The sequence below is a fragment of the Trachurus trachurus genome (genome assembly GCF_905171665.1).
Source record: "Trachurus trachurus genome assembly, chromosome: 12".
Lineage (NCBI taxonomy): Eukaryota > Metazoa > Chordata > Actinopteri > Carangiformes > Carangidae > Trachurus > Trachurus trachurus.
The window spans coordinates 29009007-29028887 of record NC_139908.1 but is presented as its reverse complement, the minus strand read 5'-3'; the positions used below and the strand labels follow the sequence as shown (position 1 = coordinate 29028887).

Genomic DNA, 19881 nt, shown 5'->3' with positions numbered 1-19881 from the left:
CTCCTCTTACTTCCTGTCTCTTTTACTATTTTCCCTGCACCAGTTAACAGACAGTTTTTTCCAATTGTGACTTATTCAAATGTTGCACATGCACAAGGCTAACCTGGCTGAGAAGAACCTCGCTGTACATTTATGATGGACATGATCTGCCAGTGTTAATCCTGGCTGTCTGCATTTGCTCTAAAGAGAGCATGGCCCATTAAAGGGACAGTTCACTCAAAATTGAAATTTCACTCATTATCTATGTGGACATCATGTGGACTAAGGGCTGGGAGAAGTTTCAGAGTCCTCCGTGGCTTCTCTGAGTTACAGGGGGTCTCGGCGTAGCAGTGCATGTCCATACTGTATAAAGGTTGCAAATGGATACCAACTGTCTTCGTAACAAAAAGACACACCAAAAAACATCCAAATACCTCCAAGCTGCTCGTATGTAATGTCTGTCTTGTATTGAAGCCCCGAAATGCAAAACTGTCCCGAAAAAAATGAAATAAGTCTATATTTCAAGCTTGTTTTGTAGCGGAAGCTTCTCGAAGCTCCTCTTCCCGGTTCGTCCAAATTTGACGAACTGGGAAGAGGAGCTTCCGTTACAAACAAGCTTGAAATATAGACTTATTTAATTTTTTTCGGGAAAATTTCGCATTTCGGGGCTTCAATACAAGACGGACATTACATACGAGCAGCTTGGAGGTATTTGGATGTTTTTTGGTGTGTCTTTTTGTTACGAAGACAGTTGGTATCCATTTGCAACCGTTATATGGACATGCACTGCTACGCCGAGACCCCCTGTAACTCAGAGAAGCCACGGAGGACTCTGAAACTTCTCCCAGCCCTTAGTCCACATGAGGGTGAGTAGATAATGAGTGAAATTTCAATTTTTGGTGAACTATCCCTTTAATGTTATTATTTACACCTTCTACACAGATAGGTTAAAATGTCTGCTACACATCAACTGGAGAAAAAAGGTAACACTGACTGGAAAGTTTGGAGCTGCTGTACAGTATGTGCTTGTGTGTGTGTGTGTGTGTGCGTGCGTGCGTGCGTGCGTGCGTGCGTGTGTGTGTGTGTCACTGTTGAAATGCCAGCAGCCATCACAGTCTGTCTCTCTGTCCTGACATCTCCACCGCTCTGTTGTCTGTCTGATTGTGTTTTGGGCCAAATAGTGTGAAATGATTGACATGAGAGAAACCTTCAGCTGTGAAGAACATCTGTGTTCTCACCTCTGACCAGAGCAACCTTCTTCAGTAGAATTCCAAACAAGTTCAAGCTCTGATACAACCCTACTGCAGGAGGTGGTTCCATAATCCTTTGTTTACACCTGTGATCATACTAATGCGATTCCAAAAAGCGGGTTATGTGAAAACTCAGAGCAAGTTAACCCTGAGATGAGGGAAACTTCAGTTTTCAGTTCCAGGAAGAGAGGTAAGGTAAACTCTAGGTCTGTTGCTGCGGTAACTGACTCAGTGAACATAACCTGCTCGCTGCTGTCTGACGGGACTGTCCTTTCCTTCTCAGTCCCTCACATAGTTTTACAACCGACCGGTTCCACTTCTCCAGCCGCACATCGAATATCAGGCTACATGTCACCGCTGACGTGCTCTCAGATCCTCTTCATATTTTTTATTTTTTTAATCTATCACTTTGCAGGTTAATAATCATCTTCCAGCAGCCAGAAAAAAGAGAAATATTTATTTCCCACAGATAAAAGTGACTTATAAGTAGGCATAGCCTATAATATTTTTTCATAGCCTACTATATTTTTTCCAACAACATAATTTCGTGTTTCTAATTTGCCGCCGCATTTAAGATCAGATTAAATTACTTCTAGTTCAATCTGTAGACAGTAAGCCTTCTCTCTTCTCAGCAGGATGTTAGGAGACTGATGTGTGTTAATCAGAATGTTGGTGCTAATACACGTTGAAATATCCACTGATTTAACTTTTACTTTGAATATGAATAAAACCAAAGTGAGGAGCAATCACAAGACTGTTTTATATTTAATTTTCAGCTGACTGCATTTAAATAAAATAAAATAAAATAAAATAAAAATACCTGTACCATAAAATAAAACAAAACATCAACAAGCAACATCCAACCACTTCCTCAATATTAAAAGAAAGTGATGTTAAATTCAAAACTCAGTCAGTGATTCTTACGGCTGCAGCCGTGTTACTTTATTTTTTTTCTGAACATGTCTGCTTCCTGTTTTCTCCCCTGTTGCCATGGTGAATCACAATATCGGAGCTCCATTGATGATGGCTTTCTACTAGTCGTCACGCACAAGCTCAACGTACTCAGTGGACTTACCTAACTCAGATCAGCTGTTCTGGAACTGAAAACTCAGAGTTTCACTTCACAGAGTAAGTCAACTCAGAGTTCAGGGATAGACTCAGAGTTTGTTGAACCTCTTTTGGACTTTACCTTTCTTAACCACTATCATTTATATATTATTATTATTAATCCTCTGCCTCTTTAGTGGCCTTGTTTTTTTCAGCATATCATTGTCAGTAAACTGCAGTGAGTCTTGGTATTGTCTCAGAAAAAGACGGACATTTCTCGGCCTATAGTCAGCTGTGACACAACCAGTCTTCCTTTAAAGTGTGCAGCCCCTGTTGCTTGCTAAAGTTTAGGAGTTGAGCAATAATTTGATAGATACATCATTCTCAAGGATAACAAAATCATCAGTTAATGTAGTGTGGGGAATCATTTGCAGTCAGTGACTTACATTTTCACAGGTCTCAAAGACATGAGCAGAGGAACAGTGGTTAGCACTGTCACCTCATTTTATTCTTCATCATTTTCTTCTCTCCTCATACCGACAGACAAACTCTGCCTCAGTATAAAAACTACTTACACTTTGGGCACTATGTGTGTTAGAGGGGCTAGGAAGTCAGCTGAGTGCTAAGTTAGACCAACATCTATGGAATTTTTTTTAATGAGGCTGAATCCATAACTTCTGTTCAGACAAATCGACCCCTGGATAGATTGTGCTTTTTCTTTTCTTTAGTTTGGGGAAACTGACTTGACTTTTGTAACACACTATAGCAGGATGAAAATTAAGCTGTGGCTACATTTAATAATAGCATGTTATGGAGAGCATGTTAGCAGGCTAACATTAGCATTTGATCAAAACATTTTTCTTTTCTTTTTTAAATATATAAATTATGACATGTCATCACATCTAAGAGTTCACAATGTACCGTGTAGTCATGTTTTCATAGAAGTTAAGAACATTGGAGGTTGAGGTCACATGGGTCTAACTGTCTAGTAGGCTATTACACTATAGGCCTATTCAAACAATATTAAGCAATACAATAAAAGTGTGATGTGTAATGTGTGAAAAGAACAATAATTAAAGCAGAAGTCAGCGATCCGGTGGTTTTGGCTAACTTCCTGTCAGCCGATGGAGTTAGCAGTCCCCGCCCTCGTCCCTACGTCACCACATTCACGTGCATCCCTTGGCTGCACACACAGAGAGGACCGCCCCATTTTGCTGTTCTCTCTCCTCATTGGATAAAGGTTGTAGGATACAAGGAAAGTTTTCTCCTCGGCTTACAGCAGAGCAGAGTGACTGACAGACCCGTGTTTCAGACCAAACACTCTATAGAAGTGATTGCTGTCGGAAGATACAACTATTTAAGACTTATATTAACACAAACATTCACCTTACTTCTGCTTTAATCAAACTATTGTGTGAATATTTAGGTTCTATAATCTATGAATTATCATATATGGCAGTTTACTACAGAAGACTAATATAACTCATCAGAGTTGCATCAATGTGTTTTAATGTTTTCATGTCTCTCTCTCTCTCTCTCTCTGTGTGTGTGTGTGTGTGTGTGTGTGTGTGTGTGTGTGTGTGTGTGTGTGTGTGTGTTTACAGGCTGACTCTTCACGCCCCTGCTGTCCTGACACTGTCCTGTCCCTCTGCCTCCATCAGGACGCAGGGCTCCGCCTCGGATGCTGCTGCTGCTGCCGCTACTCATCTGATTACCGCGATACAAGAGCTGCGTCTCCTTAAAGCGACACTGGAGCTTAATTAATTAGACTGGCGAGCAGAGAGAGGAGAGAGAGGGGGAGAGAGGCGACGAGGATGCAGATGAAGAGAGGGATCAGCAGCATCCGTCTTCTCCCCGCTGCCTCGTTTCACCGGCTAGAGGTTATGAAACCGGCTGCAATCTGATCCTGCATGCCTGCAGAAAACCCTCCAAGATCCCCCACCCTCTTCCCTCCTCCGCTCTCCATCCCGGATACATGGACTGTCCGTGCGTCACACTCGTGCTTCCTGCGTCTTTTCCTCCGCAGCCGCGTCGTTACCTCCGCTCATGTTGAGGTGATTGAAAGCCGTCCTACAGCTGCGACCTCTTCCTCCACACATGGACTCTGGAGCCTTCATCACCTCTGTTTAAGGCGTCAGTAAATCCGCGGTCGGTGCGTCCTTTTTCGCCGCCTCGGCCTTTTGCGATGTCTGCGCTTGCCGCTGATGCGTTACCGCTGATGCGTTACCGCTGCCGCTGCCGCTCAGTCGATGAGACTCGCTAGAAGATAACGTCCGCGCGACGCCGCATTAGCGTCTCCTCCCTACATGGACTCTGCGTGAAGCGCGTGTCGTCTCCGCGTCTCTGCCTTCGCCTTTGCCGCTGATGCGGTGCGCCTGGGGGATCTCTGTCTCCTGGTCTTGGCCGCTCAGTGATCCTGTGGGCCGGGGGGCCGGGGGCCCGGGGGGGAGGCAGGATGGTGCGGATCGCCAGCGCGCTGGGGCTCGTCATGTTCAGCGTGGCGCTGCTCATCCTGTCCCTCATCAGCTACGTGTCCATCAAGAAGGACTTCCTGCTCAGCACCCCTAGATACGGACCTAATGGAGGACCCAGGATGTACATGTTCCACGCAGGGTTCCGGTGAGTACATGTAAATGCTGAGTGTCAGTGATGTTTATGTGCTGACATGGTAGAAGAACTGCATTAACCCATTGATGCAGCATTTCCTCTAACAGGGTATTTCTGGGTTGGGCTCTGACTAAATTGTCCATACAATGGTCACATTGTTCTTCAGAAATGGAGCCCTAACATAAGAGAAACACATTGTGGGATGAAATGTGCTGTTTCCAAGCGGCCCCCTGAAGGATGTGGTCCTGTGCTGACCGGACTCAACTGAAGGCCTCTGTGCTGCGTGAGGCCTCACAGCTCACGCTGCAGCTACGGTTACTTGCACATTTTTACATTTCTGTCAGTGAATAGATAAGACAAAGGAGCCACTGTGGATTTCTTTCTCTAATGCCAGAGTCAGACCAGCTGTTTTCACCTGCTTCCAGGGTTTATGCTAAGCTAAGCTAATTGCAGACCTGTCCCAGCTCTATAATTAATGAACAGATGTGTTAATTATAAAGACATATCCAATCAGGTGGCACAAAACACATTCATGATTCTACTGCTACTACACATGTGTAAACTGGTACTCTTTACTTATTGCTGCTTATATAGTCTTCCACACACCATACTTTGGATAATTCCATTTATTCAAGGATCTGATAGCAGACATCACTTCAAAAACATCCTGGATCACCACTAGCAAACAGCTGCAGAAACCATAACAACTTAAACACAGACAACATGATCAACACCAACACTACTACTCTGTCTGTTACTACTTCTGTAACTACTACTGCAGTAGCAACACCAATAGCCCAACTCTTTAATTCTTCTTTTGCCAGTACTAAACCAGAATTCTTCTTCCCACTTAACTACAGTACCACTTTTGGTATCGGTACTGTTGGCGTTACTTTTACTACCACTGTTATATGTATAGGATTACATGTATTTGGGGATTGGGAGTATTTTACATGGTGACAGATGATTGGTGACAACCAGATAAGCCAAAGTCAACTTCTGTGTGGAATTAACACATTTCAAATAATCACCAGCTCTCTCTACCAGACCTCAGTTTGAATGGGACGCAGGATTTTCCGATTTGTAGAATTAAGTAGTTGCACTTATTTTCCATGTTTTAGGAATATCAGTGCTAGAGACAAAGACTTTCCCATTAGTGGTGTGTGATGCTGATTGGCTGGGTTCAGTTTTAATGAGGAAGCAGCTTTGCCTTTATGAACTAAATCTCTAAATGTGGCACATCTCAGTGTGTTTTGCGGCCAGTGTGAATGTGTGTCAGCCTGAAGGAAAACATAGCATCTGTCACTTAATCCCACAGCTGTGAACCAGAAGAGCTCATTCACACACGCACAGCTCTCCTGTCTCTCTTTTAGTCACTTTGCCAAGTGTTGTTCTGCTTGTTGTGATGCCATTTGTAGGAAATGCAGATGATCTAAGATTGATCACAGTCTCTGCTTTTGAAAGGAGAGATAAATGGGGGGATTCACCCATTTTTGCATTTCACAGGGGAAGACTGACACTGACTCAGACTGAGCAGGAACTGTGGATACCTGAAGTCTGATTCCAAGCTCACTGCTCATTCCGAGCAGGTGGAGTTTTCTGGGTGATCAGTGAAGTTGACAGCTGGTTGTGGTAGCTCCTGAACCACCAGATCTGTGATGTGAATAATGAAATGTTGGAGTTGAGTGAACAGTGTAGACATTCCTCGCTCTCTAGTTAGCCATAGCAGCTAATACTAAGTGGTGTGCATTCTTTCTTCATTCTTTCTCCACATTTTGCAAATGTAGACCTAAAGAAATATGGATATATCATAATGAAAATATCCCTGGTCCACAGTTTTAAAACCAGCAACTTGTTAACATTTGAACCCATAATGTGCCTTTTACATAGTTTAGTACTGAGAGGTTGTCAACCCCAGCTAACATGGTTACCTAGCACCTGTTAACGGTATTTCCAACACTTGAAAAGCTGGTGATGTCAGGTAGCGTCCAGGCAGGGCCGTTGCTAGGAATTCTGGGCCCCCTTAAAGAATACTAAAGTGGGCCCATACCCTCTAACTTTTCCAGTTTTTTTTTTCTTAGACTACCTATGTATTATCATTTTTTATTTAGCCTACTTTGTTTTTTATTGCTAATGCAGCATTACTATGAGTATTAGTCAGGATCTTATGCAGAATAAATCAGTCATACAAAGACTACTGGGGTTTTTGTGGACCCCACTGGGCGCTGGGCCCCTAGAATTATCATCACCTTTCTCCCCTATACAACGGCCCTGTGTCCAGGCTGCTGCTGTTTAGTTTACTCCAAGTTACTGTTCTCATGTGCCTTTTCTTTTTTGGTGCCATGATATCCACAAAGTAGCTACAAAATATGTGAATGTATGCTTGGTGTGCAGCACAGAGGGAGTTTGAAAGGATTCTGAAATACTATCTTTTTGCCCAGACTTGAAGTTTGGACTGACAGGACTGGACAGAATTGGTTAAATTATGTGCAATACCCGCAATCCCACAGCGAATTCCAGGCCCTGATTAAGTTTGGTAGCACTGACAGGTCTTAGGGCTGTACTGTATCTGGATTGGAGGCACAAACTTGTCTCGTCGTCTCGGCGTGTTGTGGTTCTGCCATTTCTACAGCGACACAGGTTTGTGGGTTAGAGTGTCGTGATTTCGGTTTCGATACATCACAGGCTTACATCAGAAATATCTAATATGACTTCGCTGCAAACATAGCACAAACAAGTTCACTCAAATATTGGTTGGGACAATTCTGTCTTAGGGACATGTCCCTGATGTCCAAAGCTACACACTTGTCAACCAGGGCATCATCAGCCGACTGTTATTCAGCTTGACTGTACTGTAGATAGAACACCTCATAAAGACTGATAAGAGAAAGCACCAATGGTGAAAAACAGAAGCAAATAGCAGAATAGAGTGATGATGAATGTGGGCGGGGCTTCGGGTCTGGGCTAGTATGTTATTAAAGGGATAGTTCACCCAAGATTGAAATTTCACTCATTATCTACTCACCCTCATGTGGACTAAGGGCTGGGAGAAGTTTCAGAGTCCTCCATGGCTTCTCTGAGTTACAGGGGGTCTCGGCGTAGCAGTGCATGTCCATATAACGGTTGCAAATGGATACCAACTGTCTTCGTAACAAAAAGACACACCAAAAAACATCCAAATACCTCCATGCTGCTCGTATGTAATGTCTGTCTTGTATTGAAGCCCCGAAATGCGAAATTGTCTCGAAAAAAATTAAATAAGTCTATATTTCCAGCTTGTTTTGTAGCGGAAGCTTCTCGAAGCTCCTCTACCGGGAAACTTCTCCCAGCCCTTAGTCGACATGAGGGTGAGTAGTGAGTGAAATTTCAATTTTGGGTGAACTATCCCTTTAATGAGGCTGTGAATTTATTTGACCATCATATGGACCGATCTCTAGTGTGTGTGAGGTTTACTACATTCCCCCTGCTTGTTATTCTAGTCCAAACATTTGTTGACACTGGTCTGATCAGATTCTTTTTAATGGGTCGTTGTGGGTCCACCACAGCAAAGCTGGTTGTAAAATCATTCTGTAAATCTTGATTGTCCAATATGTTTGAACAGGTCTGGAGTGTGATGCTAAAATAGCAGCGGGGTGACAGCGGTTTTGGAGGCCAGTGAGCTGTCTCTGGCTCTGATTTACAGCACAAGAGCCGGATTCATTTTCCTCACTGCCTGTAATCATTTTCCTCTGGGCTGGCTGTCACCGCAGCCCAAGGTTACGCCTCAGAGGGAGTTAGATGTGAGGGAGAGCAGCCTTTAGAGAAAACACTCTGATTGTACTGCACTTGTATGTAGAGTGAGGGTTATCATCAGGAACATGGAGATCCAAGGAAGTTTAGTGATTTTGCTTTGTGTGCAGTGCAGCCAGTGGATGGAGAGGAGTCGTTGTAATGGTCTGTCTGTCCCACAACACAATAACACATCTGAAGAACTGCTGGGCAGGTTGCAGTTAAACAGAGCAGATTCTTGACCCTTTCCACTAAGTTTTTATACAAATAGTTTGAAATAAGAGTGTGAGTGTGAGAGTGAATGCTTGTTTGTGTCAGCACTGCAATAAACCGTCAAGGGTGAATATCACCGTCTGTCCAATGTCAGCTGGCTCTCAAGATAAGCACTACACATGATGGATGGATGGATGAACTCATACGGATGGATGGATGGACCAAATCCATCTTTAGTTGTACCTAACACTCCAAATGTTTGCCCTTTTATGTTGTCATTACCCTGTAATTGTTTTTCCATTTTTTATCATTGTTAAAATCATATCCAGTAAGTATTTGAAATGCGTTTTACATCTGCATGCCAGGTCTTGGTTTTTGTCTCTTGAATGTCATTTCAACATACCTGATGAAGATAAGAGTTTATGTTTTTTTTTTTCACGTCCCCGCTGCAGTGAGAGGCCACCTCGCAAACCAGACCTGAGGTGAATACAGAGCGCTGACATTTTGATTATAAACGCAATGATGTACTTTGTCTTTCTGTCCTTTTGTTGCAAAACTTAAATGTTTCTATGGTCTGTCTGTCTGTCTGTCTGTCTGTCTGTCTGTCTATCTATCTATCTATCTATCTATCTATCTATCTATCTATCTATCTATCTATCTATCTATCTATCTATCTATCTATCTATCTATCTATCTATCTATCTATCTATCTATCTATCTATCTATCTATCTATCTATCTATCTATCTATCTATCTATCTATCTATCTATCTATTGAGCAACAAGCATAGTTTCAGCTGTTGACCATTTGAAGTGTAGAAGTTGTTGACCGAAGAAGCAGTATCTTCTTACGTCCTATCTGTGAAATCAGCATCAGCTTCTGCTTCAGCTTTTTTTTTTTTTTTTTGAGCCGACAGGAGGCTTTCAGCTACTGAGCTGTGTGTGCTGCTAACACAACTCAGAGAAACAAGTCTAACTTTCTTGAAGCCTGCTAAATGGTGTGGTGCTGGATTTGAAACAGCATGGAATAGAACTTCAATTGACCAATTCATTATTTTGCATAAACAGAAATGAAGAAAACTTTTCCCTGATCCTGCCATGAATCGTCTGCATGTTCAGCCCAAATTGAGAAATCTTGATGCAAAATGAGATGCTTTCTCAACATCATATACAGTATATCCATATTTTAGTCATTGTCGTCTATTGGTCAAATTCTAATCAGTATTTCATGATGATCCTGATCCAGTGCTGCAACTCTCTGGCTGAGTCTCACTGTCTTCAAAGATGGTAGACACCACAAGAGTAAATAAGGCTGCTGCAGGTATGACTGCTGTCAGATCCAGGTCAAACAGTATTTATTCATAGTTTTGTAGGGTTTGTTTGGGCCTGGCTGGGCTGGGGTTTGCCATACAGGACAGTATGAAAAGTAAGTGAATGTGTGAATGATGTTAGATTTCACTGTCTGAACTGTCCTGATGCAGTAATCTCCACCTGCCTGGTTTTCCTTGCTGGATGAACCAAACTTGGTCACAAATACTATTTGACCGGTTGTGTGCTACAGCAGGGCCTTGATCTGAAATCTTGACATTTTGATGTGTAAAAGAGGCAGAGAGACAGATTTTATTTCATAAAAATCTTTCATATGTGGATACAAGTACTAAACTTGGCATCAGTTCACCTTGGGTATGGGGCCTACACTAAATAAAACATGGTTGCTACTTGGAAATTCAAGATGGCCACCATTTCTGGCAAGGAAATGCAGCTTTTTTTTTTTTTTTTTTTTTTTTTTTTTACACATAACCACAATTTTCTTATAAAAATGATTATCAGTATTAAATATATTTAAACAATGTATATTTCAGCAATACTATTGCTATGCTATATTGCAATTGCTATGGCCATTTGGAATTTTAAAGTGGCTACTTCTTCAAATGGATGATGCCAGGGGGATCTGCTTATCTCATTTGAAACATTATTGTAGTCATCTGATGAGCTTAGTGGGAAGTTAAAACTCCTTCTGATCAGTATTTCCCAGAGTCAGATGAGAAGATAATTTTTAATCTCTGTTCATTCAATCTAAGACATCAAACCTCCAGTGCACAGAAGTGAGAAACAGCTTTCCTATCTCCATCGGGCTATAGAGAAAAGATGCACATTGCATGCTTGACATTGTACTAGCTAACAGGTTAGTTTCACATATTTGCCTGCACAGTTCCAGTTAGCCCTGGACAGACAGCATGAAACCCAGACACTCTGAATTGTTGTGTGGAGGAAAAATAAAAAATACAACCTCCTTGGAAGATAGGCAATCTTCTCATGTAAATAGAAAGACACAAAGCACAAAAGTAAAGTAACACAATGAACAAACTGATAGACAGGAGATTGGGGAATCAAAGTCCATACAAAGCATCTATCCAGATAAAGATGAGGCAGAAATCCATCACCTTTCATTTTACATGGTTTGTAACAACCTCAGTGGAGGATGCAGCTGTTTCTGTCTCCATCTTTGTGCCAAGTAACTGACATGTTATATGTGATGTTCATCCAGGATATTAAGTGGTTATTCTGGATTTTTCGGGTAGCTAACGTTAGCGTTAGTAGGCTACACAGGTCAGAGGTAGCACTGTTATAGTACAACATATTTTTTGAAACACTGTGTGCAGTCACAGCAAAGTTGCTGATAAGCTAATAATGGTATTACAAACTTTAAGTCTTTTTTATTTTATTTTTTACGCCCGCTCAATAAAAAAGATACATTGATTGAAGCTAGGTTAATGGAAATCCTCCACTTAGCTATGAGCTAATTGGACTAAACATGTCCAGGGTCCTATTTCTTTCAATTCTGATCATTTCTCATTTTACTCTTGGTAAAACATGGGCAAGAAAAATACAAATACATTCAAAATGTCAAGACTTTGGGGGAGAGGGGGATGGCAATGAGAAGTTGGTCTGTACATGGTCTGAGTCATTTCCAAGCTTTAATTTACTTAGTCATAAGACGGAAGCAAAAAAGTTGAGGCATTTTGCACCACGAAAGAGTGTTCATCTTATCAAGTAACAAACTGACAAGAAAAAAACACACACACACACACACACGCACAATGTCCAGGAATAGAGTAAACAATGCATCATTTGAGGTAAAATAAGTGCATGAAATTGAATGTGGATGAAGCAAAAATGTTTTACTTCACTTAAGAACTGTCAATAACTTGCTAAGATGAACAGAATTGCAGCAACACTTTGGCCTGATTGCTCATTTTCCCACAGTACGCTGAGGTGTGAAGTAGGTGCACAGCTGTAATTCTGTCTGGATAAAACTGACTGTTCAGTTTTAACTGCTGCTGGTTTCTTAAAGGAACAAAACTGCTGAATGGCTCCTCAAACACTCGCATATTGCAATCATCTTCTTTTGCAGGCACTTTAGCTTTGTGAGGAATGTGGTACTGGTGGAGAAAAGACAACAGAGTCCAGTTAAAGCTCTTTAACAGTACATTGCAGGTTGTTTTCATTCTTTTGGCCATTTAACAAAATTGCTCCAACAAAGTCTGATCAGACAATCAGACAGGTTTCAGACAATCCATTCATTTTTAGAGAAAAAAAGGCAAATTGCTGTGTTATTATTCAGTTTATTCCTAATTTATCTGTGACTCACTGTACTTACTATGGGACGGGAATTTTAAAATTAATCAGAAATTCAAACAAAAGCTAGAAAGTAGATAAATCAATGTGTCAGTTGCAGATAATTATGCACATGACTCCACCTTCTTAATGTAGTTGTGTGCAACAGTTGAATCCGTCTGAAGGCTTGTAACCTGTCTGATGATCTGAGTGCTTGTGTTACCTTCCACACCCTGAATGGTTTTCAAGCTGCTAAAGAGGATGCTTCCAACTGACCCGTTTTAGAAGAGCTCAAATGCTTCTTAAAACATTTTAAAGTGGATGAAGCTGACCTTCTCCTAACGCAGCAAACCTGGATTAACTCTTCACGTCTTCTCCTGCTCTGTGCAGCTCCCAGCTGGCGTTGAAGTATTTGGATCCAGCCTTCACCCCTCTGACCAACGCGCTCAGCGAGGACCTGCAGAACTCCTCCAAATGGAGATACAACAGCACTGCTTTTGTGCAGCAGAAGTAGGTTGTGCACACACACGCACACACACATCGCAGTCTCTGATGTTTTCCGACAATCTTGAAAGCTCTGCATGCTTTTAGCACTTACAACAGTAGCTGCAAAAAAAACTTCACTTTTTTATTTCTTGAGTGAGAAGCACTTCACCAGTGTCACAGTAACAAAAAGAAAGCAAATTTCACATGGAGCATTTATTATTTACAAAAAAAGTTGATGTTGAAACAAGATGGCTGTGGTTGTTGTTAGGGTTTAGTGGCATTATACTGAATCTGATTCCAGGATTGAATCAGATTGAAATGAAATGAGAATTCATATATTTGCATCTGGCCAAAACAATTCTCAAACCAAGTGTCCAGTCTACAGGCAAAGATTGTGAATGTCTTAATTCTGTGGCTGCAACTAACGATTATTCTCATTATCGATTAATCAGTCGAGTAAACAATTCATCATTTAAATATATTTTTTATGACATTTTATCTCATGCGCTTTGTACCTAATTTCTGTCCGAAAATGTCCTAAATGAAATTAATTATGTTTCGAAATGTATTTCTTGATATTAACGCGAGGTCAAAGGTGACACGTATTTTTACGTTCATTAAATATGACGGGGCGCTTGTGTCGGGGACTCTGTGCGACAGAGACGAGCTGTGACCCCGCGGCTCTGCCTGCTCTGATCAGCAGGTTTGGTTTTCAGCAGCGGTGTGGAAGGAGCCTCCACTCTCTCTGTAAGTTACAAGCTACAAGTCATTTATCTAACATCACAACTAGTCCGAAGCTGTTTAACGACCGTTAAAATGAAACTTAAGGTAAATATCCTGCAGAGTTTGTTTCTCTTTTCTGTGCCGCGCTGATCAGAGCGCCGCTCCGCCGTGTGTTGGCGACAGAAATAATAATAAAACACACGCTTTCACATTTTGAAAGTGCTTGTGGGTTTTTTTTGTACAAGAGCAGCCAAACACGAGGCTGAAGAGAGAGGGACAGCAGAGCTGCTCTGAACGGTGCTTTTTTTTTTTTTTTACTGTAAATGCCGACACCGTCCCTACAAGTGAAGCACAAGCACACAGACATAGACATCCTTCACGGGGACTGCCCTGGATTACTGGCACCTTGAGACTCAGTTTATTGTCATAAAGGAACAAAGAAACCAGAAATATTCACATTTAAGAAGCTGAAATCAGAGAATTTTTACTTTTTTCTTAAAAGAAAACTACTCAAACCAATTATTTGATTATCAAAATAGTTGACGATTAATTTAATAATCGATTATTGCTCAATTAATTGATTAATTGTTGCGGCTCTACTTAATTCTGAAGTCAAATCAGTCGAGACAGGTCCAAGTATCAAGCTTTATCAAAGTGTGTCTCCTGCTCTGAAGCAGTTGAATGGTCAGGATGCTATACCTCATGTCACAGGCAGTCTGCTGATCCACTCTGGTTTCCCTGGTGATTGAGAAGTGTGGAGGAGTACTTCCAACACCCTGAGCCTTGCCTCCATTACAGTACTGTCATTACACGTATTATCATCACTAAAGGAGGCAGAGAGAGCAGACAGAGGGTGGGATAGAAAGAAGTCATTGGCAACTGCTAAATAAACCTGAAGACCTCCAACTAGACTGTTTGAATTTCATTGTGTACGCTTTGCCAGTGTTCTGATCATTTTTGACAGTCACAGTAGATTGGTCTCTGCCAGACCGTAACCCTTTCAGCACTGGATTTTATTGTGACATGAAGAGTCCCAAAAGAATGGCTTTTTCATTTTAACTTTCTATTAAAAATTCTATTGAAGTGTGGCTGCTTGTTACTTTATGTCCTCAGTTTTCTGAATCTAATGCATTTTATTGTGATTTGAAGGAGTCAAATGCCAAAACAGCAGAATAGTAATAAAACAACAGAAACATCAACAGTCTGCTCCCTTCATCAGCCACCAATAATCTGCACACTAATATTTGATGTAGATTGAGGATTATATCATCATCATCATTGTTTCTGATTACACTGTAAATGCAGAACTGGTTTTATTGTGATTAGAACTCATCAGATCTGTTCACATTTGGTTTAAAACCCTTCATCAGCTTTTTCCTCTAATCCACTATTTGTCATTATGGTAAATGCACTCATATTTCATATCCAGGACAGTGCCTATAAGCAACAGTTTATTTGCAGTTGTGGCAGTTGTTGTCATAGAGGGTCAGTTCAGAGTTCAGTGTAGAGCTACAGGAGGCGGATCAATACCATAAATGACAAACCTATAGTCCAATCCAATCCACCAGGTGTCCGGTTTTTGTGGGTTTTCTGTGCATTGAATCTGTACAACAAAGCTATAAGAATACAGTGATAAGAAAAATGTCCCTCTGTCTTGTAGGAACGAGATCTCACAGTACATCGACATCCCCCACAACTTCAGTCTGACCCGAGGCTCTGTCCGAATTGGACAGCTAATGCACTATGACTACTCCAGCCACAAATACGTCTTCTCCATTGGGGAGAACTTCCGCTCACTTCTCCCTGAGGTCTCGCCCATCATTAACAAACACTACAATTCCTGCGCTGTGATCGGCAACAGTGGCATCCTCACCGGCTCGCGCTGCGGACCCCAGATCGAGAAGTTCGACTATGTCTTTCGCTGCAACTTTGCACCGACTGAGCTCTTTAAAAAGGACGTTGGGCGGCGGACAAACATGACAACCTTTAACCCTAGCATCCTGGAGAAATACTACAACAATTTACTGACTGTACAGGACAGGAACAACTTTTTCCTGAGCTTGAAGAAGCTGGACGGAGCCATTTTGTGGATCCCAGCGTTTTTCTTCCACACGTCGGCCACGGTGACGAGAACACTGGTGGACTTCTTTGTGGAGCATCGAGGTCAGCTGAAGGTCCAGCTGGCCTGGCCGGGGAACATCATGCAGTACATCAACAAGTAAGAACCACCACACGGCCACGCCACATCCACTAAATACACTGACTGTGTTTACATGCACTTCAGTACCCCGGTTTTAATCGGCTTTTTTAAGTACCCCGTTTTTTGATCAAATTGGGGGTATGGTGTTTACATGAACTTAGAGAAACCTGGTTATTCAGTATCCCTGTATACATGATAAATACAGTATCCTGGTTTCTGATTACTATGCGTGTTGTTTACAACAGGAAGCGCAACTACCAGGAAATATGTAGGTCAGAAAATTTACAAATTAAAAATGCTGCCATGTTATATAACTTAATAAAAGAAAAGAAAATGTAATGCAGACTGATCGGTTCATTGTAAAACATGCATTTATTGATGTAAAAGTGGTGATTTCTGTATTAGGCGACAGAGCCTCCAGGCAGCACTGCTCTGTCCAATACACACATGAAGCTTCACTTTTCATTCAAACAAACTAATGCAACTGCCACAATTGCTAGATTTCATCAATGAGACCAGCATTTATCTCCTAAAAAGAATTTAACCAGCCGGTGGTAAACCTCTAAAAACCTGCGGGTAAGTTAATTAATGATCGTTTTGTCCCCCGAGGTGACGGAGTAGTCTGGCCGGCCGAGCAGCTCAGGAGACGGGGTTGCTGTCTCTGTGATGTCCCGGTCACAGCTCACACACGGGGAGCTTCACTCCTCCCAAAAACATCGTAGCAAACTTGTAAACAGCCGTCGTTTGGATAAACCGACCGCACATTGGGGATCTAAACAGTTACTTTCTCGCATGAAAAAATATTTAATAGTCTCCTCGTTGCTCCAGAAATGCGATCTTGTTGTCGCCGCCATTTTGTTAGTAACGTATCTATGGTAACGGTTATGTCAGCTGGCTGAGCGGCTTTCAGATATCGGGGTACTGTGTTTACATGCTCCAGTATCCTGGTTTCTTTCAGAGTTCTCCAGGCAGCAAAATCGGGTTTCTCAAAATCAGGATATGAGCTTATCCCGATTTCTGGAATCGGGAAATGGTGTTTACATGCGCAAACGCAAAAACGGGGTACTTAAAAAACCTGATTAAAACCGGGGTACTGAAGTGCATGTAAACACAGTCATTGTCATCATGCCATGTATCAATAGTCACTCTAAAACCCATTACACCTGGCAATAGAACTGTTCTCCTCATCTTTGATCTTTGATTGACTGACCTTCAATCAATCAATCAAAGTTTGCATATCAACAAAAACATGTCTGAGGTCAAAGGGTTAAGCTAGCAGGGAGGGGTGGAGTCAGGCCAACCTTTAGCTCACAATGTGCCTGTATTTACTGATCTTATTCAGTATTTTTCTTCCTGCCAGAGTGCCAGGAGACCAACATTGACAATGCACTATTCAACACTTTAGCACAGTTAGCTTTCCGTTGCCTCGCATATTTGGTTTATTACATTATCAAGGGCTATGGATGAAAATGCCTCTGTGTTCAAGTAGACAAATCTACAACATGTCCGGCTTGTGGCACATCTCTCTGATCTGGCCTGAAGTGTCTCAGGACAGACAGAAATCTGCCTGACCAGTCCATGGGTAAACACAAGCTACCTAGTCTGGTTTCAGAGTACATTTACATTTTTATACAAGACGCAGTCATTTCCTAAATTAGCAGGGAAATGTAGTTTTTAGCAGCTGTTAGTCAAACAAGCTAAAATTGCATTTCCTTGGAACAGTTTTCAGTGGCAAATACACTATAACCAGGCTTTGTGTACACACACAATACTTGTTAGGAAAATCAATTTGTTTGGCTCTTTTTTATAGGTTTTGTAAACAATAAGAAAACTAAAATAGAGATAAAAATAAATAAATTTGCCTATCAGTCATTGGTCTAATGATGTATGAGTAATTGCTGCCAGGATTATGATCACTATAAGCATTATTGTTTTTCCACTCGTCAAAGTGGCGAGACCATTTTTACCTAAGCTTGGTCCATCCTGTCCCCTAAACGTTACATGTTACTCAGTTTTGTCTCAGAAAAGACGTTACAACCAGTCTCTCTCACTGTCTGTGATTTAAAGGTCCCACTGTGTGTCAGTCCTGTTGGCAGTAGTTAATGGAACCAGGCTAACATGTGGTTGTTATTGTATTGAACTGTGCTCTATATGGCAAAGAGGAGATTTAGGCTCCAAAGCCGGATTATAAGGAAGCAGCTATTTAGTGAAAGGTATGGCGCAGAGCTGCAACAGTGTGTGTGGAGAGGGATTTAAGTCCGGTGCTTAGTGTTGTAGCAGCAGAATAGGCGCCTCGTACAGTAGCCTAATCTTCACCAATCCCATTAAATCTACCTGCTCTGGAAGAATTACCAGGTTTAAGCAGCTCAGACAGCTTTCAGCACCTTGAGGACTCTTGGAGATGCTTTTGTTGAGGCCGGTTTGGAGAGTTTCCCCTCTGTGATGCTGCAGAGCAGGACTGCCCAGGGAAAGCATCAGCAGTGATCAGATTAGTTTTTGTTAACTCTTGTGACTGATGTATAGAAATAAATGGACAAAACCAAGAGCAAACAGTTATTTCACAACTCAGGTTTGTGCTTCTATGGTTAATTCAGGATAATGCAAGTGGCATTTGCATATTAATTAATTCAGATTCATTCTACTGTTTCATTCTATGACCACATTGTAGCTTCAAAGAGAATAATCACAACACTTTGAATGCATTAGTGGATGACAACAGTATTCCTGTGGAAACAGAGTGCTGAAGATAGCATGACTCTGTTGCTGTAGTGATTGAATCGTTATCCTGAATTTTTCAAGATAACAGGTTAAAGGGGATTACTGAGTTAGCACAGCACAAGTTCAAACAGGACCAGGATCAGATCAGGAAACACAAAGGCCTGTCATGGATATAGTCATAAACATACATATACCATCTGCTGTTGAAGTAATAGCCCAGCCCACATTTTGAGAATCATGGGTATTTTTTTTTTTTTTTTTAAATACATATTCTATTCCTTCGGCACCTTTAAATTGATGCTGATGGTGGAGTCCCAGAGACTGTGGCAATACTGAGGCAAGATGCAGAAAGTGCAATAATTATTTATTACTTTGTATGAACCATGAACTTAGTCGTACTGTCTGTAAGTGATCTCTGTTGGTTGTGTGTGTGTGTGTGTGTGTGTGTGTGTGTGTGTGTGTGTGTGTGTGTGTGTGTGTGTGTGTGTGTGTGTGTGTGTGTGTGTGTGTGTGTGTGTGAGTATGTGAAATGGTGTATGGTTTTAAAATCTGTTTTGCAGGATGTACAGCATTGATTGTCCAAGACAATTTTCCCTCCGGGGACATTAAAGTTTATTTAGATTTTTTGATTTGATTTTGATTTTTGATTGAAAAAAAAAACAAAATCACAAAATAAACAGATGTCTCATCATCATGCTTGTTGAAACAAGCTCTTTGAATTGCTCTCACCTCTTGTTAACAGCTACTGGAAGACCAAGCAGCTGTCTCCGAAGCGCCTGAGCACCGGCATCCTGATGTACACGCTGGCCTCGTCCATGTGCGACCAGATCCACCTGTACGGCTTCTGGCCCTTCGGCTGGGACCCCAACACGGGGAAGGAGCTGCCGTACCACTACTACGACAAGAAGGGCACCAAGTTCACCACCAAATGGCAAGAATCCCATCAGCTGCCCGCCGAGTTCAAACTCCTGTACAAGATGCACATGGAGGGACTGCTGAAGCTCTCCCTGTCCCACTGTGCTTAGGCACGGCACAGCCTCTCTGACTTCCTCTCCAATGCTTCCATGAGCCAGAATTGTCAAGAGAGCCAAACAGAAAAAGAGGACACGACACATGCGATTTTATTAAACGCTAAATCGTACATGGCTGAAGCCAGTGCAGTGGGTCCTTAAATTGTGTTCAGTGGCTGAAGATCCCTGAGCAGACGCTCCATAATCCTGCACTCAGGATGAAACAATGTGTATTTACTTTCTACTGCTCTACAGTCTGGTAG

At 41.8% G+C, this 19881-nt stretch overlaps 1 protein-coding gene across 1 annotated transcript; it reads left to right on the top strand.

The window, feature by feature from the left end:
• Nucleotides 1–4731: 4731 nt before the first annotated feature.
• On the top strand, nt 4732–19633 carry st8sia3 (ST8 alpha-N-acetyl-neuraminide alpha-2,8-sialyltransferase 3; the record flags this gene model as incomplete). The annotated part of the gene is made up of 4 exons (XM_083983167.1): nt 4732–4895; nt 12872–12991; nt 15351–15908; nt 19351–19633. The coding sequence occupies 4 exons, from the start codon at nt 4732–4734 to the stop codon at nt 19631–19633; spliced, it is 1125 nt and encodes a 374-aa protein (XP_083839293.1).
• Between the last annotated feature and the right edge of the window lie 248 nt (nt 19634–19881).